Raw genomic sequence first — 14522 nt, forward strand, 5'->3', positions numbered from 1 at the left:
GCATCTTGACTTCACATTAGCCAAAAAACTCCAAGATGAGCTTTTCACAGCTGCCTTAAAAGTTGCATTGTAGAAGAATTCAGAGGAACTGATTAAATCAAGGTGATACACTTTGTAGATTGATGAGAGCCGAGCTGTTTTAAGTTTGGCAGCCTGCCTCCAAAAAGATCAATTTCTTAAAGGAAAAGCACCAACATGGCGACTATGTATGCCCAGAGCGCTGAGAGACACCAGGATTTTCTGCTAATGTGCTGGAAAAGCTAATGATTATGTCCTAGTTTCTGCAATCGATTTGAAATGCCTCAATATGTAGGGACCAGAAGCGTTGAAATTTTATAGGCTGCTTACAATTAGTACCTGGAGCCAACTGGCGGTCTAAAACATCGGTTGCCGCCTGCCAGAGACCTATCCTGCTGTACCTCAGTGAGGTACAAAAAAAGGAGGCAAAAAACTGTTGTTGATCAAGCGAAAACAGTTTTTGACTGGCTCTGTGCTTGATTTGGCCTCTCTTTTAGTCAGACTTAGGCAGAACAGAGTATTCCAAAGATGCTTGCGCAGCCAATTTTCAAAAACATGACATTCGAGTAGAGCAGCAAGTTTAACTAGCTTACAGCAATATGTTGAACCCCTAGCTCACCATAATGAAAAAAATTGTGGTCTGCAGTGTGCTAAACAACATCAAAGCAGCATCGGTACCTACTGGCTGGGTCTACCAGTATGTTGAAAGATGCAGTACAAGATGAACTGCATGAGTGAACAAAATAAGCTTTTTTATATCAGGACAAAATAATGCGAGCAACTGGCTGTAAAGTTTTAGATGAAACAGCCAGCAAGACAGGTAGCATTTTTTCAAGGAAGAATTGTTAGTAAGCTTGCACTCCTGCTGCAGCAGCTAACAAAGCAGGCCCATCAGTAGCAGAAAAAAACCAAGCCACAAGGTGGCCTCTATGCCTCCATTCCCATGCTATGCTAGTAGAAAACAAGGCAGGTGTAGCAAAACTGCACCAGCAAAAGCCTTTGAGCCTAAAACATAACCTTGGCTGCAACAGTAGTGCCGACTACTGGTGTCATTGTGGCCTTGAACCAACTATTTCTTGGCAAAAGACACTTTAACCAGCTGGTCAAAAACATCTGGCCAAGAGGGACTCCCATTTGAAAAGTCTGAAGCAGAATGGAGAGACAAAACGAGAAGGTTTTGTTCCTACCACATTGGCTGAGAGCAGTGAATGAGACTGTAGCCATTTATCGCCGATATTACAACAAGGTTTTAAAAGTGGTGGTGCACAAATGCCTTGAAGGCAGGATGAACATGAGCCAATGCTCTGAACCAGACCAAGATGATACCAACTAAGCTACCAGGAGTACATTAAGAGATCAGTAGGAAGGAACTCTGTTTGTGCGATTTTGGAAGCCTGCACAAAAAGTTGCAGTATTGATGTGTTTTTCACGCCTCTTGTTGGTTGAGGCAACACATGAACAGTTTGCTTCATGAATGCTTTTTTCTGGAGTTTCTCTAAAAACAGATTCCAAAGAACCTTGGCTAGTGCATAGTAGGAAGTCTTTCTTTAAGGAGGCCTGGCTGACTTGCCTTACCCCTCTTTCCAGACTCAAAAAACACTTCAAAAAGTTGCTTTGGCAGATTCAAGAGCTTCTGGCTGACAAAGACCTTGCTTTGGAAGCATTGGTGGTATGGATTTGGTGAAGCATCAGGCTCTGAGCCGGCCTCACTGTACAAAAAACTTTCTCTCTAAATTAAAATAGCAGCCCTCTAAGTTTCTGATTTATACCAGGTGTGCCACAAACTTGCTGAACAAACGAGTGTTTGACAAGCTCTCGCAAAACGCAAAAAATATTGCTCATGAAGACTGAAAGTCATGATCTCATGGGCAATGGGACTCAATTGTTATTTTACGAAGTGGTGTGTCTGCTTATACAGTTCTGTGACATAAAGACTGAAGAGGTAGTTATGATGAGTTACATCAGCAAAAATGCCATCTTAGGACTGCCCATTTTGGCAGCGCAAAAGAGTTCCAGCAGCCCGTGGTTGGCAGCTCTGCTCAGTCCTTCATCTGTACAGATAGACACAAGAAGTTGACATTAAGCAACTTGCAGATAGGGTTGGATATGGTGTTGCTGGCTCGAACAGAGGTTGCCGTTCTACATGTATGTAAAACACAGAACTTCTGATCATTGAGTTTGATAAAAGATTTATTGAGTGTCGCCCACTGGCTATGAGCTTGATCTGGTCAGGGCTGAAAGAAAGCATACCCACTCAACGTCTGAACTTTATAAATAAACTTCGACGTTTTAGAGCCAATGACATTGTCGGCACATTCATGGTAGTGGAAGACCATCAGGTGGATGACAAATCTTTTTTTAACTTGGTTATTGTAAAAAAGACTGCAAAGACATCATAAGCAAAAGTGCAAGCTCACCTAGAGAATATGTTTGTGGCAGCCATAAAAAACTGAACAAAGCTTGCACAAGGCGAATTACTGGTGATACTGCTTTTGCACTATGAAAGCCACTTCAGCACCAGTGATGGAGATGGGGAGACCTTCAGAGTGGCGCCCTCATCTAAGTAAAGCAGGGAACCTGACTCTCCACATTGACTCAGACCAAAAACACAAAGCGAAGCAGAGTGATAAGGCCTAGACCTGCTTATTGAGTGACCTGTCAAACCTTTTGGAAGTGGTGGAGCTCTTTAGTGATGTTAGTACAGAAGAAAGACGGAAATTGACTTTGTGTTCCGATTACCGTCACCGAGCATGCCACTTACTTTTTTCTCCAGACTGATGACACTCTCAATGCCTCTCTAACAGAAATTTTTTTAGCGCGATAAATTTGGTCAGTGGCTATTGACTGGGTCTTCTGAACACCAACACACAAGCAATGTCGGCATTTGCTACCGACTTTGGCCTGTGAAAATACCTAGAACATCTTGTCATTCAGACTTGTATCTGCCGGATAACTTCAAAAGGCTGATGAAGTGCATACTACATGACTTGCATTAAAAGACACTGTTGTTCTACCTATATGTCAATCCACTTCATGACTGGAAGAGGTGTTCCAGTGACTTAAGAAAGTCTGACTGATGTGTGGTGGAAACACTCAAGCAACTGGAGGAGGTGCATGCAGACCTTAAAGAGAAGCAAATGGTCTTCCAGCAAGAGGGTAATAAAGAACCTTAACTCTATGCCTCGGTAAACTGGGTTTGACCACTAAAAAGAGGAGCGAACTCAACTTTCCAGCAAAGTTTGTAGGGCTTTAACAGATCATTAACTTTTCACTGCCATCAATGTACAAATTTAGCTTTTGGCCTACTGCCAGCCATTTTACTGAAATTTTTTGACTTGGCTGCATGATACATGTATGTATTCAATATTTTTCAATTTCAATCTCTATATAGAACATTTTTGTTATCTATTTTATGTTGCTTACATTTTAATAAACAGAGCTATAAAAAAAATTCAAATGTTTTTATAATATGTGCATTGCTAAAGCTATGTGAAGCTACGATTGCTACGACACTGTAACAATTGTTTACAATAATCTTTACTCCTACAAAACTATTAATTCCAATGCTTAGGGAATCACTGCTGTCACTCTCACTATCTGATTATTTTATTAATTCTGAGCCCGGATTGGCGACAATGTCATCATAAGTAATTCTTTAATTTCCAACTTGGGATGTACTTGCAAAAGAAATAATAACACTAAATAACTTGAATATTACAGTGAAAAATGTGCATTTTCGAGTTGAAAATTTACCAAGAAACATTAAAAATGAATTCATAAGTTTGGGATAATTTTAAAGGAAATCTTCGACAACATTTTTGATATCATAAATGTACTAAAGATTAATGGTTATGTTGTCGTTGAATGATAAAATTAAGTTACTACGCAACTGCTGAGAAAATCACAGAAATTCCCATATGACAGTCGACCAAAGATTTTGCATAAATGCGCATACAGCAGTAAAAGAGTTAAAACCTGACCCAAAACTATTTGGTTGATCGAGCAACAGGGGTCATCTTTGCTACAAAGCAAGAGCTGGCTCAAACCATTCCACATTTGCCCAGAGAAACTTGGTTAAGCACCAGCCACGATAGATCCTTGCAGAGGCTCTAATATGAAAAGGGCAAGGGCTACAAAACAAGAAATCTGAGCCGTGTATCAAATTGAGTTGAAATTGACAAAACTGAAACCCGAAGCTATTAGTTTGGTTTTAGCTTAGTTAAGCTTGGTTGAAAGAACTTCAAAAACATTTAGAAAAGCTATAAGATGACACTATGGAGAAACCAACCCGGCCTTGAAGCCTGGAGCCAACAACACCTGTTGAATTTTGGCACAACTCTTGGCCAGCTCAGACCATTGGGCAACTAAACAAATATAGGTAGTGAGCGTGGTTATTAGAAGTAGCAGTCAAACCTTAGCAAAATTTCATAAGAATGCAAAGGCCAAGGAAAAGTGGCAATATTGGAAGCACAGCGTAAGCAAGGGCCATTTGTCTTTACACCTCATTAAAAGCAAGTACTCTCCCAAACGATACTTATAGCTACGCACTGAACACTGTTTTACAATTTGACAAACTTGTTGAAATGGTTAAACCAAGTGAGACTGTAATTTTAATCACAGCTATATAGAGCCTGTTAGAGCCATTGGAAAAAGGAAGGAAAATGAGGACTCAGATGACGAGTCTTCTTTTGTGTAATAGCATGAGCACATCTTTGAGCAGTTGGACTGCTCAGCATGAAAGAAAGAGAGTGTTTTGGTCAGGCTGCCATTATTAGTAATAATGCTTCCGACAAAAAAGTACATGTCAAGTACTGACATGTACTTGGTTAGCGCTCTGCCTTCAAGCAATAAGCCAAAACTAGCCTGGATCGTACTTTTTAAGCAGATGGTGAGCAGACAATTGAGTGAAGAACTTCTCGAGATTTATGAACAACCTGAATAGGTGGCAGAAATCGAGTGAGCCAAGTTTTTTGACTCAGCCGGGATTTTTTGTCTGACTGAGACCGAACTGACTAGAAGATCGACAACGACACAGACACTGCCCCAGTCTCAACAACTGCAAGCAAAACTGAAAAATTAATCTTTGGAGCCAATCATCAAAATATCATCTAAACTAAATAGTTTTTGTTATTGACGCTACCTGGACACAGGTGACTGAAGCGATGTGTGATACCAGCACTTGCAGACTGTGTTGCGTCATCATCAGCATCCGGAACATTAGGCAGCATGTGTTGCATCACTTTGCCATCTACCTGTGCCCCTGCTACTATCAAACATTTACCGTGACTAGGTGATGTCAGATCAAAGGGCCATGCAGCTGTGGCAAGTGTGGTAGTGCTATCTACCTAGTTGATGAAGCCAAGTGGCCTACCTTCTTACACAAAAGAGAATGGCCTGTCAATCATCATAATGAAGCCATGTACCTCTACATTGACTGTAGCCAACCGGCCTCTAAAGAGTTGGGAGTCAAGTCAGCTAGTGTGGACAGGCATATGCCTAAGGGTAGGTGGCCAAAGCAACAGGCTGAATTGTCAGCGCAGAAGCCAATTCGGTAATCACTGGTTGCTTATTCACAGTCAAACCAACTTGGATTAATCAAGACACAAGCTGGCAGCCAGCCTGCCTGGACAAAGAGACGAACTTAGAAGCCAACCTGCAGCCTGACTGTTTAGTCCAGGAGAAGAGCTGAGGAGCCCTCGAGCCTGGCCGAGTCGCGTGCCGAGTGACTAGCTCTACTGCTAGGAGGCCTTACATTTGATGAGTCTCTTTATTATTGGCGATGGGAGAGACTGTCAGCTGTTAGTTGACAGTCACCATTGGCGAGAGATGGTTTGCATTACTGCCAGCCTAATACGAATCCGAAAGTTCACTTGAGAGGACCACACATCGGCAGTGGCTGAGGTCTTGAGCATGACAGCTCCAAATAGTACAAGATTTGGGCCTAGTTTATCTCTCTGTTTAAAGCTGAATGAACAGTCCAAAACCCCATAAAACGAGGCAGAGTGTGTCGAAAGATTGCAGATGTCAAGGCCAACTTCCAAGCCAATCATTTAGTGAGTGGCGTTGCGACTGGACCAAGCTCTGTTATGGCAGAAGATGCAACTGCTGGTGAGAATTTTGGTCGAATGAAGGCTGGCTGTTGAATCGAACACGCTACCGAGAGCAAAGCCAATCAAAAGCAAAAGCATATGAAAAGCGAATTAATTGAAGAAATACAAAGACACGTTTCACTATCTTGTATGCGATTCATTGCACACGCACAGTTTGAATTGTTTGTATTCCTATGATTATTATCAAATATACAAACATATATGATTTGCAAACTTGAAAAGTTCTGATGCAAACTCGTTAATTAATAATAAATTGATGATTAACAACAATTATATTTTACACCTTACGAAGAAATACGAGTAAAAAATTTATCTTAAGTTGAAGTCACTTCTAACCTCTTTCACCAATGTTCATAACACACTGAAGTGACCAGATGAATTAGCGAGGTATTACAAATACATGGTAAAGTTATCTTATCTCTACATTTTTCTACATTTATATTGCAATCAAGGTCATAGGTAGCTTTAAAACTTTGCCTGTTTAAATATAACAAAATATGAACCGACACCTTTTTTGAAAAAAATACATTTTGCTAAAAACATACATACATGTCATGTAGAAAACCACCATCACATTGTGCTTTTAAATAAATGCAAATTTATAATAATAAAACAATGATTTTAAACAAAAAATGGCAGTTTGTAAGGCTTTGATGAACACATTTAGTCTGTGACATTTAACGAAGTTGTATGATTCTACAGTTTAAGGGTTTCAATGTAGTCTATACAATGGATTGCTATGTAGAGTAGACTAAACACTTTAAGGTAAAGTACACATATGTGCATCTGTACTTGTATCATTGCTAAATTCTCAATATAATAAATTGCATACAATACATGTCCTAATTGTGATAGGTATAAAATGTTATTAATGAAAAAAATAGAAAATAAAAATAAAGGTCATTGTTTTTTTAAATATCTGATCTTCAACAAATAACAAAACATTTGTTTCCTATTTATTCGGTTTTTAGCAAATAATAAAATTTTCTTATTTGGCGTTATTATCTCATTGAATGTTATATTAATCTTAATTAAAAAAAGTTTTTCCGTATAATGGCCATATTCCACTGTAATAATCTGTGTTCTGTTATCCGTTTATGTTTCTTACCAACAGGTTAGCAGTGTAGCTTATGATGGGAGTCTTTATGAATGTGGTCTTTCCTACTCCAATGGTATGTCCTTCACCACCAAGGACAGAGATCATGATGAATCGAGTGGCAATTGTGCAGCAGAACATTATGGTAAGTAAGCCCTATATACTTGTGCGTAGATGTGCACCTTTTCACTGCTCATATGAACATAATTATTCTCAAATGTATCCTTATACTATATTCACGTGATAACTACCGTAGTTTTTATATTTTAAGAATACTATTGACAATGCAGCGCTTAGTTATATAAAAAAATTGGAGTGTCTATCATAGAGCACTTATACCAATTTTATAGTATGAGATGGCTAATGAATGATTAATTCATTATTAGTAAATAGAATAACATTATTGTAAATTTAGCAGCAAGGAATACAGGCTAAGCATATATAATAAAGCCACACCCTAACATACGCGTGCCCAAACATATGAAAAAATCATGATGCGAGCATAATTTCAGGTATGTAAGTTAACGCCTTTTACATATGAGAAACATTTGGAATACGATTGTACGAGCCAGTTGTAAATAGACATTAAATGGCTAAACATGGAAGAAGAAACTTTTGAGAACAGCATTGCTCAGTTTCTTTTGTAGATTTAGTTAGAAAAGTATTTTAAAAGGCTGGTTAAAAGGCATTGTGAAGCCAAAATGAAAATCGTCAAGCAGGAAACAGATGATAGAATAGAGACAATAAAAATCAAACGTTAGAAAAACAGTTTAGCCTCAGGTTTTTGTAGCAAGCTAAAATTATTTAGGTTAAATTCAAAGCTTTTGTTATTTTACGCAGCGTCACATAAGTCTACTGTATCAAACACATGGCTGTCAAGTCACTCTCCCATTGCCACTACGTCTGACTTAACAGTACATTACTAAACATGGTAATGTCACATTTCATTTTACATAATAAACCCTAAATAGGTAATTGCTATTGTGTGAGCATAAGTAGTGAGTTACAAAATTTGTTTTAGGTGTTTTTTCTACAGTGTGAGAGTGGATTAATTTTTATTTAGTTATTTTGTGTAGGAAAAATTGCATTGAGATACAAGCACATTGACACACGACTTCAGTCCCAAGATGCATGAAGCTTGTATGTCAAGATATGACTTTACACTCAAATAAGAGTAATCGTTTTAATAATGGTGTTTGTTGCAGCAATATTTATATTATTATATGATTTTTTGAGTTTTATAATATAACACAAGTTGAGGAGACTTTTAAACAAATAATTAAATTAATAATTCTCCTGTACAATTATATAGCTTGGAGATCGTAACTACTATCAGACTAAAAAGACGGATAAAAATTGGTCTAGCTCAAAGATTACTATCTATATTGTCACCTTGTTTATATTTTAGTAATTATTATAATACTAATATTCATGACTTTTATCTGTTACTTAATAACTGTACTTAATATATATGATGACCACAATGGAAAAACCAGTGATGTCACATTTTGATTTTTTTGGAGTTATTGCTACCGACCTGTAGTTTTGGCACTGTAGAATTGTATGGTGAATTAAAAATTTGGAAAAACCAGTGTTATCCTATGAAAAACTGTGTTTAAACTTTATGCTCAAATAAATAAACAGGAGATGTCCAAGCTGTAGTATGGAGAAATCGGCTAAGTCCAATAGCTAACCAATCAAAAAGCGTTTTGCTCGTTAACCTGGTCTTGCATTGTTTAATGTTGCTTAGCTAGCAGAAACGATTGATGCGTAACATGTGTTTGTTCATTAAATTATTATTAATAATGATAGTATTTGGAAATAGATCAAGTCTTCAGAATGAACTGAATAACCTAGAAAACAAAGAAAAGATGGTAGTGCAAAAAAGGAACTAAAAAGCAAAAGGTTTCTAGCCACACAACAGGAAAAAGGTTTTTATGCAAACAGTAAACATGCTTTGTAATTGCGTGCAGATGACCGGCACAAGTTGTTTACTGATTTTAATCAATTTCACAATACAAAGAATACAAAACCATTATTTATCATTGCTAATAATTGCTAATAATTTAAAGTAGAGAGAAGAAGGCTCGATTGAAAATCACATAGGTCCCGAAGTAGTGCAGTTAGATTTGTTCTTTAATAGATACGCTTGACAGAACAAAAACTACAAACTCATTCACTACTTTCATTGGCTTGTGCATGAGAAAACCTTTTTAACAAGATCACAATAAGCTATTCAATGTGTGATCATTCTTACATAGAATGTGATTGAGACACAACTGCCGTGAGTTGCAAGTCAGATGTAGATCTACCGTCTAATTGGGTAAAGTTGTTTTGAAATGCTCGCAAACATTCTAAACCCTTTGATACAATTTATCTTAACAGCTCCAAGTTCTTTAACAACACAGAATATCTTAAACAGATGTACCAGACAATTCGCCCTATGAAAACTAGGCCTATACGTCAAGTGAAAGCTGCCAATATGGAAAGCAAGCTCATGGCGTTTTATAGAAAATCGTGAAATGGCAGTTATGTACATCGAAAGTGCTATTAAAAAACCGTCTAAGCTTCCTCATTAAACTCAATCAACTATCATTACCATCAGTCTATTGCTAGTCAGCAAAGCAAGATACCAAGATTGGCAGGCCCTTAAACAATTTTGCAAACTAGAGAATCAACCATATTTGGACAATTTTACTATCAGTGATGTTGTGACAGCAAATAGTGATGAAATTTAGACATTGCAGTGAAACTTTAAACTGCTATTACTTACTAGTTGTGTTATAGAACTCATATTAAAGTTAAATATAGTTTGAAGTGGAACAAATATAATGTTTAATTGAGCAAAACTCTTTTAGTGCATTCAATTGGAAAAAATAGGTGATGTCTGTTGCCAAAATACATGTTCATTTTTGACCAATGAATTACAAAAAACTAATATTCTGAGTTTAAAATGTTATTTTATAAGCACCAAACTATGTATCTGTCAATAAACCTACATATATTTGTCATAAGCTGTATTTTCATTGCGTGATCCAGTCTCAAATCTTAAAAATTGATTTTCTCTAAACTGCAAAAATGTGACACCACTGGTAGAATATATAATGTATATAAAAATGAAATAATAGGATTGTGAACACATCAGCTTTATTACAGCCAAACTATAAATGTTAAAAAGTATTAGTGAGATAAATATGATAAAAGCAGATACAATGCGCAAAATATGTAGGGATTATTATTTGCGAGTATATAGGTAAATAATATCAGAAATAAATTTTTGGCCGAGCATCCGCCACACCTTCCTCTCCATTAAAAATGATATATATTTAAAATAACATGGTGGAGCAACCAGCTGGGTCCACGTCTCGTGCACCTTAGCGTAATGTTCTAGATGCGTAGCTTCTCTAATTATTAATTGTATTTTGTAGGCAGATAACTAATTGTGTAGCCTTCCTTGAGTGCGGCAGGCAGCCTCTCTGCCTTATGTCTCTTCTTTCCATGGTTGTCGTTGCTTGGTTTTAATGTTGATAAAGAGTTGGAGCCTGAAAGGTGGCTGTCTCAAAATAGTGGTTAGATGATCTGGGCTTGGATTACTTGTTGTAATTGCTGCATCTGTAGCTTGCCTTTTCTTATGGAGATGGCTCCGGTTGTGACTAGATTTTCCTATTCTCTTGCTGGTGGTTAAGAAGGATATACATATGATCACGTCCGTTGTTTCCCATGTCATTCTCTGCACAAGCTTTGCCCATTATGGTTGGTCCGCCGAATAGATATTGAGGTATGTTTGTCCGATTAGGCAGCATTTCTGATGGAATACGAGCTCATCTCTGGACACGTGCTAGTAGCGGCAAGGGCAGACATACATGGCCAAATACTGTAGTACATTGAGTCTCAATTCTTTCGGCACTAGTAGTGAACCCGCAAACATCACTGCATTTGGAGTGGTTTCTGATTGCTGCTGCTTGCTATTTTAGTTTTTGCTGCCAGGTACCATACAATCCTGGCAGTGCCAGGTCGTCTAGAGAGGTCGGTGTTGGGGGGTGGTTCTTTTTTCTGATGACTGGATCGTGTTTAGGTGAGTGCGAAAACAAAGCACAGGTGCAATGGCTTTCACTGAAAAACTTTCCTCATCGTGTAGACTAGGTACCGGGTTTGTGGGTGCCAGGTGTGAGGCTGGCTTGTCCTTGTAGGCTACTACGCTGCAAGGTTCAGGAGCAATTGTCTTTATTGTAGCCATGCAGTCTTGTTAGAGCTTCGGTTCTAGTTTTTTGTAGTATGATGGTAAAATCGTTGTCTTTGTATACATGTTTGCGAAGTGGAGTAGTTGTGCTCTTACTTCTGCTAGCTCCAATCATATATGTAGCAACTGAGATTCTGATCCCACCATCATAACATGTTCATCTACACCTTCTACCCCAGTTTGTACAAGCCTGCCCAGAGTTGGTTTGTCTCTAGGTTTGATCTGTCAAAATTGTTCTTCGGTCTATACATCTATGCAATGGGTTTGTGGGTCTCTGTAGTGCCACCTCTACTGCCCTTTCACAGGACTTTGCATCTTTTTTCATTGCCTTTCTGAGATGCAGTTTAATGACCTCCTCAGCACACTTATTTTATGCTGCGATTTCTTTAAATTGGGCAATAAAGTACTTTCGTGGCCCTGACACATAATATTTGGGCATTTCAAGTTGAAAGGTTATTCTGGGTTCTGAATTTGCTTGATAAGTTGCTCTATGGTGTTAACTGGCCGGTCCGAGTCACAGTCTGCCAGTCCAAGCCCGGTTTTTGCCCATTTTTAGGACATGATTTTAAGTAAACCCCGAAATTTTCAGCAATTGAGGGGGTCGTAATAGATGATATATTGTCTGACTCAGAACCCACAGACTTTTTGTTGGTTTTGGGCATCTCCACAGAGTGGGGAACGACTGACAGAAAGCTAGTCATCAACCCATCTCTTGAAGGGCTGCATCCAGTCCTGTTTATACTCAAAGCCAAATTTTTCTACAAATTAGAAGAATAGCCATAAAGTTATTTTGGTCAGTCTAGGAACCCCCAGTGCTTGCCATTCTACTCTGGTTTTTTTTTACTGAGGCTGCTTTTGCAAGCAGGACAGGAAGTCTGCTAGATTATTTTTTTTAGGTAGCGCCGTTAGGCTTCGGCACTATTGCAATGCTACCACCAGTGTACAAGTCAGACACAATCTAGAAGGCAAGAATTACAGCATAAAGTGTAGCTAGCCTAACTATGACTGCAGATCTGCCCTTCTAGAGAGCGCTCGCTATATATTTTTTTTGGTACCGCATAATGGAGCTACATGTAGATACGAAACCGCATATAAAAATCTTTAATGGGATCTCTAACGTATTGGATTAGTTATGGCCAATAGATAAACGTGACAAAGTATTAGCAATTTAAATGTAATGAAGACAGACATAATATGCAAAGTATTTAAGGGTCAGTTTATGTGGATATATAAAGATAAGCGATCAGAAATAAATTATTGACCGGCGTTCGCCACAAGTTTTACTTAAACCTAAAACTTAAAACCACGAACACGTTAGTCGAAACTTTATGCAAGTTACCTGCAGAAAACACATTATAGTAAACTGACACTAGCTATTAACATTTACATTTTTAGAGAGTTTTGCTTTAAAATAAGTTTCAGTATCGCCTAAAGAGTTAAGGGTATAAACATATTAGAAATAAAGCTACCGATTAAATATTACCTAGTAAAAAAGAAAACTTTATAAATTGCAAAAAGAAAAGGGCTGCACATTATAAATAACATAGACAGACAAGATCAATTATTTTGAATGTAAACACCGTTAGAGCAACGTTTATATTACAGGTGGATGGTGGTACAAGAACTGCATGCTGTCTAACCCCAATGCGGGCTATTTTAATACTGGTCATTCTGGAATCTACTGGAATAGCTTACTTGAGCTGAAAGAGACAGTTATGAGAGTCAGTAGAGATTAAGTGGTATCAGCTCTAGTCGATAGACACAACTAACTAGTTACTAAAATCTATTGACTTCATGATGTACCAGCATGGCTTTCTTGAAAATATAATTAATTATATTCATAATTACAATGTATGTTGGATGTCAACATGAACACACTTATAATTTTTTATGATTTATCTAGAATCAAATAAATAGCATGATAAACCAATCTTCTCCAACTACTCTAGTTCAAGTTGTATTTGTTTATCAACATACAGCTTCTGTCTAAATGCTATTAGACAACTATGAAACATGAAAATAAACGTAGTAGTTTGCCTCTTATTTTGTATATGTATATATACACTCAAAATTAAGATGTAGGATAGGCCTTTTTAATAAGAGGTCTTGGTATATATAAAAATTATTCAAATTGTTCATACAATTTTATTAGTGGGAGGCACAACAGTTTTGCTTCCCACCCTGCATATACTTTTGGATTTGTTAAAGAAATTTTGTAACTTAAAGTTACCTACTAACTGAATAGTGCCCAAAAGACACCATAGCGATATATGTATACTAGGTGAATAACCGGCATTGTTCAGATAATAAATAGGTTTTTGCAAGAAAAATTAATTAATTTACCGTCTACAACATTAATCATTTCCACTTTTATAAGAAGCCGCTTGTTTATAAGTTGAAATATTTGTGGACTTATGTAATTAAGATGCCTTCCAAAAGGTTATTGATTGTATTTTTTTTGCTTTTGAGGCATTAGGTTATATTTAATTATTCCGAATACATGTAATTAACAGAACTATTTAAAAGGTAAACTGTAAGCAAATAAGTAAGAATATTTTGTATTTGGAACTTTATTAGAATGAGTCTGAAAAAATTGGTTAGATGACCAATTAATAGTAATAATAAAGGAAAATTGGAAACTATAAAAGTGAGAATAACAGTGGTGGGAAAATAAACAACGTTTAAATTAAAAAACTGTTGAAACTTCATTTAAAAGGCAATTCTGAAATGATAATAATAAAACAAAACTGTACGAGCTTCTAAACTTCTTAAACTTCTAAAATAATCAAATCTTAATAAATATGCTGTTTATTAAATGAAAAAAGGAAGGAACAACTGATAATTTTAACACCGCATGATAGTACGGTAAAATAGTAGTGTAACGTGTGTGTGAAATGTGGAAATTTCACATGTGTAAATGTACGGATGTATGTATGTGCGCATGTATGTGTGTATGTTTGTATGTATGTATGCATATATGTATGTACGTACGTATGTACGTACGTGTGTACGTATGTATGTATGTATGTATGTATGTATGTATGTATGTATGTATGTA

General features: G+C 37.1%; 1 protein-coding gene across 1 annotated transcript; it reads left to right on the forward strand.

The window, feature by feature from the left end:
* The first annotated feature begins 5435 nt into the window (after positions 1-5435).
* LOC137398263 (ryncolin-1-like) lies at positions 5436-13200 on the forward strand. The gene is made up of 4 exons (XM_068084370.1): positions 5436-5520; positions 5995-6149; positions 7243-7369; positions 13070-13200. The coding sequence occupies exons 1-4, from the start codon at positions 5436-5438 to the stop codon at positions 13198-13200; spliced, it is 498 nt and encodes a 165-aa protein (XP_067940471.1).
* The last annotated feature ends 1322 nt before the right edge of the window (positions 13201-14522 follow it).

The sequence above is a fragment of the Watersipora subatra genome, chromosome 6 (assembly GCF_963576615.1).
Source record: "Watersipora subatra chromosome 6, tzWatSuba1.1, whole genome shotgun sequence".
Taxonomy (NCBI): Eukaryota; Metazoa; Bryozoa; class Gymnolaemata; order Cheilostomatida; family Watersiporidae; genus Watersipora; species Watersipora subatra.

Coding starts and splice junctions, on each gene's coding strand:
- LOC137398263 (XM_068084370.1), top strand. CDS start 5,436: ATGTACCTCTACATTGACTGTAGCCAACCGGCCTCTAAAGAGTTGGGA. Junction 6,150..7,242: donor AGAATTTTGGTCGAATGAAG/GCTGGCTGTTGA, acceptor TCTTACCAACAG/GTTAGCAGTGTAGCTTATGA. Junction 7,370..13,069: donor TTGTGCAGCAGAACATTATG/GTAAGTAAGCCC, acceptor TTTATATTACAG/GTGGATGGTGGTACAAGAAC.